General features: G+C 46.3%; 1 protein-coding gene across 2 annotated transcripts in view; it reads right to left on the bottom strand.

Annotated features, from left to right (window-relative positions):
- Positions 1–12563, bottom strand: part of GLP2R (glucagon like peptide 2 receptor) — a 68545-nt gene that overhangs the window by 17050 nt on the left and 38932 nt on the right. For both annotated transcript variants that reach the window (XM_023190898.2, XM_023190897.2), the window contains exons 8-10: positions 12045–12105; positions 11159–11228; positions 3702–3790 (exon numbers count right to left, since the gene is read on the bottom strand). In XM_023190898.2, coding sequence (XP_023046666.1) covers positions 3702–3790; positions 11159–11228; positions 12045–12105 — 220 coding nt within the window. The remainder of the gene's footprint in view (positions 1–3701; positions 3791–11158; positions 11229–12044; positions 12106–12563) is intronic.

The following is a 12563-nucleotide window of genomic DNA, read 5'->3' as shown; positions in this document are numbered from 1 at the left end:
ATCCAGGTGGTGGCAAACTCACCAAGGTGAGGCATCTCACCATGGGAGGACTTTGGGTAGACATATACCCAGGTTCTTCTTCTTTATCATTATTATTATTATTAAAAAGAAAAAGGGTCTCACTCTGTGGCTCAGGCTAGTCTAGACTCCCAGTCTCACATGATCCCTTCCCCTGAGGCTCCCAAAGTGCTGGGATTACAGGCATGAGCCACTGCACCCAGCCCCAAGTTCTTCTTGAGCTTTTTCTTTGCATAAGGGCAGGGGAGAGGAAAAAAAGGAATTTCCAGACAGACTGCATATGTCAGGCAGGGTTATTCTTTCTCCCCACAAAGCAGTCACCCTGGATCATCACTCAGCCATGAGGGTCTCCCCATTGTCTTGATTTACCCTTTCCCAGACCAGCGGCTCCTGGTGGGTACACACCCTCCAGGGTTATGCCAGGCAATCTATTTGATATTGGAAGAAAATAGTATAATAGAGGATAATAGGCGTTGTGTATATATTAATTTGTATCTATCCTCTTACATTTTCTATTTTTTGGTCTATCTTATAATACATATATTAGCTCATGAGACCATGCAAATACATGAGGAGGGACATGCTCAGAATTTCTTTACTGACAGAGACGTGTGATCAGAAAAGTTTGAAAACCACTACCTTGGATAACTCTAGAGGGGACTCTGGAAAAGAGAATATTGAGGCTGCAAGACGTCTGTAATGGCCCGACCAGAATATTCCATGTGTTCTTTCACTAGAACATCTGGCCCAGCAGTCCTCCACGCTGGCTGTGTATCAGAATCTCCTGGGAGACTCTGTAGCGGGGGCGTCCAACCTTTTGGCCTCCCTGGGCTACATTGGAAGAAGAAGAGTTGTCCTGGGCCCCGTGTAAAATAAACTAATGCTAACAATAGCTGATGAGCTAAAACAAAACAAGCAAACAAAAACACACACACACAAAAACAAAAACCAAAAAAAGTCGTGCATAATTTTTGTGATATCTGCCACCACAGAAAAGCAAAAAAGTCCTTGCATTCTAAGGGTTGGACACGGCTGTTCTGTGAGGTTCTATCCCACACTTACGGAGCCAGAACACCCAGTGGTAGGGCTCACAAGGCTGCACTTCCAGCCGACTCTCCGGGGATGCTAATGAGCAGCTATGACGAAAAACTATGTAGGAGTTGCTGTGGGTCCTGGGCATGGGGGAGGTGCCAGTGGCCCATGGTAGGCTTTGGGGGCACAAAGCAGCAGGGTGTCAGCTCTGAGTCCCCTGCGGGTCAACTGCACCATTTCTGTCTCATGGAAACACCAGCCTCTGTCCAGTTTCTGGGGCACCCTGGTTTTCCTGGCACCTGTTTACTGAGAGAACTCTCCTCCCTGAGTGCACCTAGCAGGGAGGACTAGAGTGGGCCTTGAAGCTCCACCCTCAAAGAGTGGTGAGAGAAACTAAGCCTTTGGGAAGGGGGCTAAAGAGACTGCCTGGCCACTTGGAGCCTCGACTGGAGGCACCAAGAGAGACAGCGTGGCTCCCTGGAGCCCAGGCCAGGCCAGCTCCCCAGGGCTATGGGTTTCTCGCAAAATGTTTGGACCAAAGCTCCAACTAGCAACTATAGTATGTCTGCCCATTATTGAGCCAGATATGTTTATCCTTCTAGACCTCCTGGAGGGAGGGTAGAGTGGCCACCCATATTTATAACCACATCGACAGCCTACTTGAATCCTCAGAATAAGCAGGAGATGAGTATGCAGTGATACTCCCATTTTTACACACCAGAAAGCAGGCCAAAGGGGCCGAGGCACTTGCCTAAGGCCAGTAGGCAAGTCTAGGGTCCTGGCCAGCTCCCTCCCTTCCACCTTCTGCTCCATGCCAACATCCTAATCCTTAGCAAAGTAGAACGCATGCTCCTCAAATGCAGGCTTTACATCATGTCCACCATTTTTGTTTGTTTGTTTGTTTGCTTTTGAGATGGAGTTTTGCTCTTATCGCCACCCAGGCCAGAGTACAATGGCACGATCTCGGCTTACTGCAACCTCCGCCTCCCGGATTCAAGTGATTCTCCTGTCTCAGCCTCCTGAGTAGCTGGGATTACGGGCACCCACCACCACACCCAGCTAATTTTTGTATTTTTAGTAGAGACAGGGTTTTGCCACGTTGGCCAGGCTAGTCTCGAACTCTTGACCTCAGGTGATCTGCCCGCCTTGGCCTCCCAGAGTGCTGGGATTACAGGCGTGAGTCACCATGCCCGGCCTCGTGTCTACCTTTTATTCCAAGCACAGTACCAGACACATTGTAGGCATCTATTAAATATTTGTCAGATAAAAGGAAAAACTCCCTTCCTAGCGCCTGGGTCAGACCTTATAAAGGGGTGAGAAACGGGGCTAGGGCCAACTTCACTCATGCCCACCTCCTCTGGCCTCCTGTGTGGACTGGAATTCCTACTCGTAGAGCTAATCTGTGGGTTAAAACACTCTCGTTCCAGAGCCCTGCTGAATGCCTATGCCACATAGAAAGCAAAGAATAGGCCAGGTGCGGTGGCTTACGCCTGTAATCCCAACACTTTGGGAGCCCAAGGCTGGTGGATCACGAGGTCAGGAGTTCGAGGTCAGCCTGGCCCACATGGTGAAACCCCATCTTGACTAAAAATACAAAAATTAGCCGGACGTGGTGGCAGGTGCCTGTAATCCCAGCTACTCAGGAGACTGAGACGGGAGAACGGCTTGAACCCGGGAGGCAGAGGTTGCAGCAAGCTGAGATTGCGTCACTGTACTCCAGCCTGGGTGACAAGAGCAAGACTCTGTCTAAAAAAAAAAAAAAAAAAAAGTAAAGAATAACTAGGAAAGAGGGAGAAAACGCTTTATCTATCATTCATTCATTCATTTGCTTTTACAACAATGCAGATCCAGTAAAAACCTATGATCTGACTTAATAGGAATGAGGACTGCTGTCATCTCAGCAAGAGGAAGGTGAGGTGCAGCCATGACAAGTCACAAATAAAGGATGCCTGTGAAAGGATGTCTTTCCTTAGACCCTAAAAGTTTGTGGTCTCTTTTCTCAAGGTTCTCAAAAACACCCAAATAATCTCTTCTTTTCAAATCCTTCCCCAAGGAAGGCAACTGCCAAACTTCTCTTCATACAAGACTGTCCTTTTCCCACAACCACCCATTCTTAGAAACTTTTTTTTTTTTTTGAGACAGGGTCTCGCTCTGTTACCCAGGCTGGAGTGCAGTGGCACAATCATGGCTCACTGCAGCCTCCACCTTCTGGGCTCAAGCAATCCCCTCACCTCAGCCTGGGACTACAGGCATGCACCACGCCTGGTTAACTTCTGTATTTTTGGTAGAAACGGGGTTTCACCATGTTGTCCAGGCTGTTCTCGAACTCATGGCCTCAAGCGATCCTCTTGCCGCAGCCTCCCAAAGTCCTGGGATTACAGGTCTGAGACATCACTCCTGGCCTCTTAGGGGCATTTTAACAGTTTTCTGCTGGGGGATGTGAATGCCTTTGACTACTCACCATCTGCTTCATTGTCTTAGAAGGTCCTCACCGTTGACAAAAGCCTCACTTGATCCTATAGCACCTTTCCAGAAGTGCTTTCTGATACCCTGGCTTTAGGAGATAAACGTCCTTCCCAAGGCATTAGGCAGAACAGCCAGAGGACTTACAATAACTTTGGACTGCTGGGGACCAACCTCAAGCCACTTACCTGTATTTATAATCTCTGAAGCACATTTGATTAGCTTTGAGCTTAGAAATGAGAAGCTTCAGAATTTTCAGGAAGATGAAGAAATTGACCTTGAAAAAAAAGCAGAGTTGGGTAAGTAAATGATGACCTCCACATAGCTATGAATTTCAAGGTCAGGCTGGGCTCAGCCATCAGTTCCATCAGTTCAATGTAAACCAGGGGCAATTTAGCAGTTAGCTGGCCAGGTAGCAAATGCTTAGCTGTGATCCCCACTGGCCCAAAGGCCATCTGAATCTCCAAAGGTCATCTGAACTGAAAGTCTGGAAGGAATTTTAGAAAGTGATTTAGTTTATTATTCTGCCTTAAGGAGGCCCATCATTAAGGCCACTAGAAAGGCAGATGGACAGTCACATTATTAGTATTACTATTACTCTTATTATTATTAACTAGCACATATTGAGTACTTATTGAGTACTTAGTACTTATCACTTCATACTTAGCACCATGCCAGGCTTTGGGCTAAGAACGGTCCAGGTATTCTTTTATCTAATTTTTACAACACTCTGCTAAGGTAGCCATAACTATTTTTATCCTCATAATACAAGGAGAAAACAGAGGCACAGAGAAATAAGTGTAATTCCCAGGTTGCATGGTTAGTCAGTGATTGAGCCTGTAATTAAACCCAGATTCATTGGATTATAACCCTCCCTTCACTTAAACGGAATGCTATTCTGCCTCTCTTCTGTAAAGAACTCCATCCCTATTGGTGTCTAACTTGAGATCCTGCTGCTGCTACGGAATTCGTGGACAGCATATACTCTCTACTCCCTAGAATACTTTCCATCACTGTCATGGGCTGGGAAAATCCAGCCCTTCATTGTCAGCCTTTAAAGAAATTTAAAAATATGCCTGCAAATTCCCCCTCTCTCTCTCCTCTCTCAGGTTTCTCACTCCAGGGGAAGTCAGCCACCATTTTGTGAGGACACTCAAGCAGCCTATTGGCAGATCCACATGGGGTAACTGAGTTTTCTCAGGCCAAAAACCAGCACCACCCACCACCAGCTGCGTGTGTGCGCCACCTTGGAGCTGATCCTCCAGCCCTAGCCAAGCCTTCAGATGGCTGCAGCCCTGGCTGATGTCTTGGCTGCAGCCTCAGGAGAGATCAAGAGCCCCCTGGAAGTGGTGAAAAGCAAGTGGCTGGGTTTGGGTAGAGCTTGGAGAATGAGAACAGGTTTTGTGAGAAGTGAGACTGGAGAGGGAGGGAGGGTCAGTTTCCGCAGGGTCTTTCACTGTCGTGCTAGGTGAGGAGTTTGGGTTTTCTTCTGAAAGCAACGAAGACCCGGTAACAGATTTTAAGCAGGCAAGTGACCTGATCAGATTTGTACTTCTGCATTTCAGAAAGATAATTTCAGTGGCAGTGTGGAGAATGGATTGGGTGACGGTAAGTCTGGAGGAAGGGAGACCAGTTGGGAAGTAGTTTCAGAGTTCCTGGGGGATGGTGATGGAGAGGCGAACTCAGCAGCAGTCCTGGTGCTTCAGTGATGGAGAGGAAGGGATCAATTTGAAATGATGAAGAAGTGTGAGTTAAATGATCTTTGTTATTGATTGGATGTTTAGTGATGAAGAGGAAGGGATCAATTTGAAATGATGAAGAAGTATGAGTCGAATGATTTTTGTTATTGATTGGATGTGAGGGCATGACCCTGACATTTTGTGGTAGATCTCAAATGTACGGTACTGCCATTCGCCAATAAAGGAATCACGTTGGGGGAAGGAAGAGCATTGGGTGGGAAGTAAAGGGTGGGTGAGGACTCCAGTACTTTTGAACACAAGAGATGTTCCTAGGCAGTTAGATATTTATGTCTGAATCTCAGCAGAGAGGTCCCAGCCACAGCATGAAGCCACTGGAGTAGACAAGATTATCCAGGGAGACTGTGTAGCTGGGAGAGAAAGAGGGTTAAGAGAATTGCCCCGTAGTGAAGGGAAAAATGGAGAAAGTGGAGATAGCAAAGGTGATGAAGAAAGAATAACTAGGGAGGTTAGAATAAACGACACAGAAGGGGCATCCTGGAAGCCCCTGAAAGGATGATTTTAGGAAGGTTTAAATGCTACCTAGAACTTAAGCAAAATAAGACTGCATTTAGCAACAAGGAGTTCCCTAAGAGAAGCTGCCGTGTAGAGATGGGATCACAAGACGGATTCCAGTGCTCGGTTTTGTGGATGAAATGTGAAGAGGAGAGGCAGCATAGACAACATTAAAGAGGCTTAGCTGTGAAGGGAAGCAGGGCGTTCAAACAGTAGTTGACAAGGGATACACAATGAGATAATGTCTCCTTGGTTTTATTTGCAAGGCTGGAAGAGGTTTTTGGTTGCAACCGTTTTTAAGATTAAAAAGACCACGCCGGGTGCAGTGGCTCACACCTGTAATCCCAGCACTTTGGGAGGCTGAGGTGGGCGGATCATGAGGTCAAGAGTTCGAGATCAGCCTGGTCAATACAGTGAAACCCCATCTGTACTAAAAATACAAAAATTAGTTGGGCATGGTGGTGCACGCCTGTAGTCCCAGCTACTCAGGAGACTGAGGCAGGAGAGTCACATGAACCAGGGAGGTGGAGGTTGTGGTGAGCCGAGATTGCCCCACTACACTCCAGCCTGGGCAACAGAGCGAGACTCCATCTCAAAAAAAAAAAAAAAAAAAACTTTAAAAGACCTAAAAATGGCTTTATGCAATATAGAAAGAACTGACAGAAAGGGTGATCAGGCAACAATTAATGCAACAAAATCTCTACAGACATTGAGTCAGCATAGTACTAATGTCCCTTCCTAGAAATAAAATCCTTTAGCTACATATTGAAATGCAAGCTACAGAATTCAGTTTGTGTCAGTTATTATTTGTTTTTGTTGTCCTCAGGAGAATCAATGCTCAATGCTAAAAGGCTAGAGTTTCAGGCAAGAAGCTACTCCTGAAGCCAGCAGGAACGATACAGGTTCCCAGACAAAAATAGTTAGGAACAGAGAATTTAAATACAAGCTAAATGTAACCCAAGTCATGTATTTCTTTTAATGGGATACCTGCCTCTCATCATAAAGAGTGTCCTTGGCTTAGTGATTCGTTGAACATAGGCATTTTTCTTACAAAGCAAGTTTAACAGCAGAAAGGCATATATTTCAGCAAATTAATTTCTTTTTTTTTTTTTTTTTTTTTTGAGACGGAGTCTCACTCTGTCACCCAGACTGGAGTGCAGTGGCGTGATCTCAGCTCACTGCAAACTCCACCTCCCAGGTTCATGCCATCCTCTTGCCTCAGCCTCCCGATCAGCTGGAACTACAGGCGCCAGCCACCATGCCCGGCTAATTTTTTGTATTTTTAGTAGAGAAGGGGTTTCACCATGTTAGCTAGGATGGTCTTGATCTCCTGACATCCTGATCTGCCCACCTTGGCCTCCCAAAGTGCTGGGATTACAGGCGTGAGCCAACACACCCAGCCCAGCAAATTAATTTCAATCAGGACTGTCTACTAGAAGGATTATAATGAGAAGCATGTTGATTCACTGTTCTCTGTGTTTTCCAGAGACCAGACATGAGAAAATGGGCATCAACCCAGGGGCCATACGAAGGAGGCACTTCCTCACTGCCATAGGATGAAACCCTAGCTGGGGGTACCATGGACCCTCTGTTCATCTAGGCTTCCAAGAAGACAAGAGTCAGCAGGTACTATTGGATGATGCTGTTCTTCATTTGCACACAAGCAGGAAAGGGGCTGAGTGAGGACATTTTCCAAGAACCTAGCCAACTCCTCCAGGATTCTGTGACCAGATGGGGGTGGGTACTAAGGACCCAAATATGTAAGGATCTCTTCTAGATTCTGGAAAATACAGATGCTCATTCCCAGACATCACCAAGATGCATTCTTGGTGACACTTTCTTGGTACCCCAGCTTCTGTGCACAGGTCTGGGCCTATAGGTTGGCAGAGGTGACTGCCAGTATGGCGGGAACTCAGGGGTAGGCCTCGTCTACCCCTAAACTCTTCCATCTACCCCCAAACCCCTCCTCCTCTGGCCTGCTCTGTGGACTAAAATGCTTATCCTGTAGAGCTACTCTTGTGAGTCAAAACACTCTTTCCCCAAGAGCCCTGCTGAAAGGGACACATCCCACTGAAGCTAAGGAGTCACTGGGAGAGGCGGAAGGAAGCCCTTTCTTCATTCATTCATCCATCCATCCATTCATTCATTCATTTTTGCAACCTAATTACCTAGTATCTGGCCTATTATCACCACTTAAAGCAGAAGATGGGGTGTACCAAATGTAAGTTTTGATGGGGTGGGAAAACCCAGAGTACAGCAAGATTCCCACTTGGAGTATTTAGAAGAGGAGAGAACAGGAGTGCGGAAATGTCTTGGGAAGCCTGAAGTCACAGAAAGCCCCTGGGTTCCTGGTGGGGCAGAGGACCTAAAGAGGGACAAGGCCAGTGAAGATGAATTTTACCAGTGTATCAGCTTTGCCAAGTTCTGAGGCTACCACGGAAGATTCAACAATAGCAAATGCAGGCTTTTGACTTTATGACTTCATAAAGTCAACAGATGGTTCATTCAATTTGTGAGCTCAAAACAGCCATTTCATTGGGTCTGTTAACTGCAGGGAGCAGGGTATGGATAGAATGACCTTGTGTAATGTAATTATTGTGTAAGGCTGTCCTGGAGCAGGACTGATCAAGGCTTTACCAATATTCTACTGAGGGCCAGGGAGGCTAGGCTGTGAGAATATGCCAGGTTTCAAGATGATTCAACTCTAAATGTACACTTTAGATGACAGGTGAAGTAGTGAAGTCTGATACAAAGAAAGAGGTGGGAATTCTACAATTTCTGTCTGGCAAGAGACCCAAAGGTGTGGTGGTAGACGCCTGTAGTCCCAGCTACTAGGGAGGCTGAGGCACAAGAATCGCTTCAACCCGGGAAGCAGAGGTTGCAGTGAGCCAGGATCTCACTGCTGCATTCCAGCCTGGGCGACAAAGCAAGCCTCTGTCGAAAGAAAAGAAAAAAGAAAAGAAAAGAGAGAGAAAGAGAGAGAGAGCGAGAGAAAGAGAGAGAAAGAGGAAGGGAGGGAGGGAGGGAGGGAAAACTACAGTGCCTGGCTACAGTGCCTGGGTCCCACTCCCAGAATTTCTGATGTCACAGGTCTGGGGTACAAGCCACCATGATGTTTCGAACACACAGCCAGTTTTGAGAACTCCAGGTGTAGACAAAGAGGTTCACAAACTTTAATGTGCATCCAAAGCCTGGTAAGCTTGTTACAATGCAGACTCGCATTCAGTAGGCCTGAGAGATGTGGCTGAAGAACCTGAATTTATAAGAAGCACTAAGGTGATACTGGTGCTACTCGGTCTGAGGACCATCCTTTGAAAAGCAAGGGTGTAGCAACATGCTTTTCAACTCAGGCCACTCCTGAGATCAATGAAACATAAATGTCTGGGGGCGGGACTCAGGCAGAAAGAATTTGTAAAGACACCCAGGGGATTCCAAGAGGAACCCAGTTTGAGAATCATTGGTGTAGTTTCTAGAAGACTGCAAGTAAACACTAGGGACCCAGCTGGACCATGCCTGAACGCTCTCCTAGGGATGGCTTCTGGCTTCCATCCTGCTTTGTTCTGCCTGGTTAGCAAGAACCTTCCAGGGTCCAGAGTTCAGGCCGTGAGTGTCCACTGAATATGTTTATCAAGAACCCACCTTATGCTTGGGTTCTGGCTGCCAGGATGATCAGAACATGGGGCTTACAGTGGCAGAAAACAGGTTTTAAAGAGACACTTGAAATGGTGTTGGCGAGGGCTGGAGCAGAAGCCTGCACAGGATCTGGGAAGGAACAAAGGAGGGTGTGGCCATTTCTACTTTGTGAGGTGAGCATCCAGGTAGAGCAGCACAGAGAGAAGGAACCCTGACCCAAGACTTGAAAGATGAGGAACAGATCACCAGGTGGAGAAGATGGCGAGGGAAGGAGTTGGAACCACAGGAGAGTCTGAACCAAGGTACTAAGATGCAAAAGAGCCTGCAGCATTCAGTGTGGCAGGCGTGGGGGGCTGGAGGCAGTAAATAGTTTTTGAGCTTCACAGTGTTTGGTTAAAAGTACCAGCTGTCACCCCTTTGGGCTGAGATCCAATTTTCCATTGACTGGCTCTATGACTTTAGGCAAGTAATTTCTCACCTCAGTGTGTTCGCCAGTAAAATAAACCTAAGAATGGCACATCCTCATAGATTGGTTGAGAAGATTACATGAGTTCATACACTCATACACAAAGCACTTACACATGGAGCTGGCATGCAGAAGTGCTCAATAAATGTTCCTGAGACAGTGGTGGAGGTGTCCAGATAGGACCCCAGCTGGACAGTGTGGCTGGAGAGAGGATTGTGGAGGGCGGGGGGATGTGGCAGGGCTAAGCACGCCATGTGTGGGGTGTGTGTGCCCAGACCTCATCTGGGACACTATCAGCTGCAGGTCCAGTGACGGGAGGGAAGACACTGCAGCATTCGTGCCACCTCATAGACTAGAGGTGACACAGGCCTGTTCACACTCTGTTTTCCCACCACTTCTAGGAACATTTTTCCCTCCAGATCACACCCAGGTCTAGACAGAGAGTTGCCTTCTATTATTGACAAGTTTTGACACTCCCCTACAAAAACTAGCCTTTTCTTTCATGGTACCACAAATGCCAGATTATTTATGTAAAATGGCAAAAATAGATCATCCAGCAACGCCTTGTGGAACACGGTGGGCAGAGAACAACAGGCAGTGTTCGACGCCTGGCGGGCACCCTGAGATGACGATGCTGCGTCTAGGCAGGGATACTTTCTGCCTCCATCTGGGATCTTGCTAACCCTTCCCAGTGTTTGCTAACTTCCTGCCCCTTCCTGCTAGCTTCTTTGACAGATCTCATTCTCATCCTCTACTATCTAAAGGAATTTTTGACTCTGGGTTGCCCATCCTTTTGCATCCCAAATATTCTGGGCCACTATGATTAAAGGTCCTTCCTTCCTCCCTAAGGTCTCAGAGTAGCATCTATGTCTTGATTCTAATCTGCATCACAATTTTGGGTTAATATTAATTGTGTGTTTTCCTCCTCTAAAAGACGTTCCCTTAGTCTCTTCCTCCCTCCTGTGGATGGATATAAGCCGATACCCCCGCTATTCTGGGTTCCTCCATGACTAAAGGCATCAGTATCCACAGGGCCTTGCACACATCTCAGCCCTTCAATACAGGACCACAGAGCTGACTGCAGGTCTCTTTACATAGTTTGAAGACCCAGAGGGAAGGAGGCTTACAATGTAACCCAAATTGAGGTCCTGAACCAGAGCAAGAAACTTCTAACTTCTCATTCAGCAGAAAATGCTCATAGTTCAGCTTCTCTCTCTCAAGGGATCAGAGAATCTGGGGGACAGGAGTGGGCTGCAAGGCTCAGAGACAAAGAGGTAGATGGAACGGTCCTTACTGTTACACAGAGCAGCATGGGTCCTCGGATGATCCACCAGATTTTCTTATTCCCGTTTGTCGTCCAGCACCTAAGGTCAAAGAGCAGGCAGAAGAAGACTTAAAAACAAGAGGAGGTTGAAAGTCAAAGTCTCATGCTGTCTGGAAGAAGGATGCTTGCACTCAAGCCCTACTTCCCACCAATCATTCCCCCGAGGGGTGGGAGCCGCAGAAGAGAGAACTAAAATCCCTTCCTGTTAGCACTGGTACCATTTACTTTCCTTAACATTAAATTGCTCTTCAGTGGTAACAGCCTAGTGTGTAAATCTTTCCAAAATTTTCCTCCATGTTCATACAAACAAATTCCTAAATACATAGTTTTTGCGTGTGTGTGCTATTTGGAGGGAAAAAACAGGATCACACCATATACGTTTCGGCAATAGGCTTAAAATACGCTGTGGAGAATCAGTGCCTAAAAGTTCTCATAATAACTAACTTGTTTTTCTTTAAGTAGTCTCATAATATTCTGCAATATAGGTATATTATAGTTTGTTCAATGATTCCCATGTTGACCAGCATTCAGTGGTTTTTTGTTTGGTTTTTCTATTTTTTTTTTTTTCTCACTATGAACAATGCTGCAATAACCATTCTTGTATTTTTGCCCTTACATACCCAGGGCTGCAGCTAACCTACGCAGCATCTTTGAGCTAATTTGCATGTGTAACTAAATGAATAAACCAATTGCTATAAGATCTTTGATTATCTTATCTCCCATTCCTAAGAATATTCTAGATGGCCAAAATGAGAAGGAATGGATATTTTCTTTGGTAAAATGATGTAATTCTTTGTATTTAGCATGCCTGGGAATTACTGGCTCATGAAAGAGTAAAACCCGGTAAACTACCTACCCTGTGTTCTCCAGGTGTGCACGGGCAAAACCCCAGGGTACAACAAATAGCACAGGGAAGGCTGGGGAGAAAACACAGGGAAATGTAGTTAGGAGTTGGTTGGCCAAACCTGCCTGCCCATCACACCACAGCTGATGGGGCTAACCACAGGTGGTTAAAACATCAAACCTAACATCATGGAGTTGTGGACTGTGAGAGCTGGAGAGACCTAGGGTGGCACAGGGCCGATCCATTGTTTTACCACCCAAGAAACCAGGGCCCAGAGAGGGAGAGCAACTTGATACTTGTCACAAAGCAGCTGAGAATAAATCCAAGGGTATTAACCCAAATCTCCTGAATTACTGGCCCAGGTTATTTCCTCTGAATCCTGCAGCACCAAATTCTCCAAAGGGTTTGTGGAGGTAGGGGGTCCAAATCTGGATACTCTTGGTCATATTTTTTTAATCAGAAAACCTCTTCTTGAAGACCTGGTATTATGGACTAAATATAGGTGTCCTCTCAAAAGTCATATGTTAAAGC

This window comes from Piliocolobus tephrosceles, chromosome 16 (assembly GCF_002776525.5).
Source record: "Piliocolobus tephrosceles isolate RC106 chromosome 16, ASM277652v3, whole genome shotgun sequence".
Taxonomy (NCBI): Eukaryota; Metazoa; Chordata; class Mammalia; order Primates; family Cercopithecidae; genus Piliocolobus; species Piliocolobus tephrosceles.
This window is presented reverse-complemented; position numbering and strand designations above follow the sequence as displayed.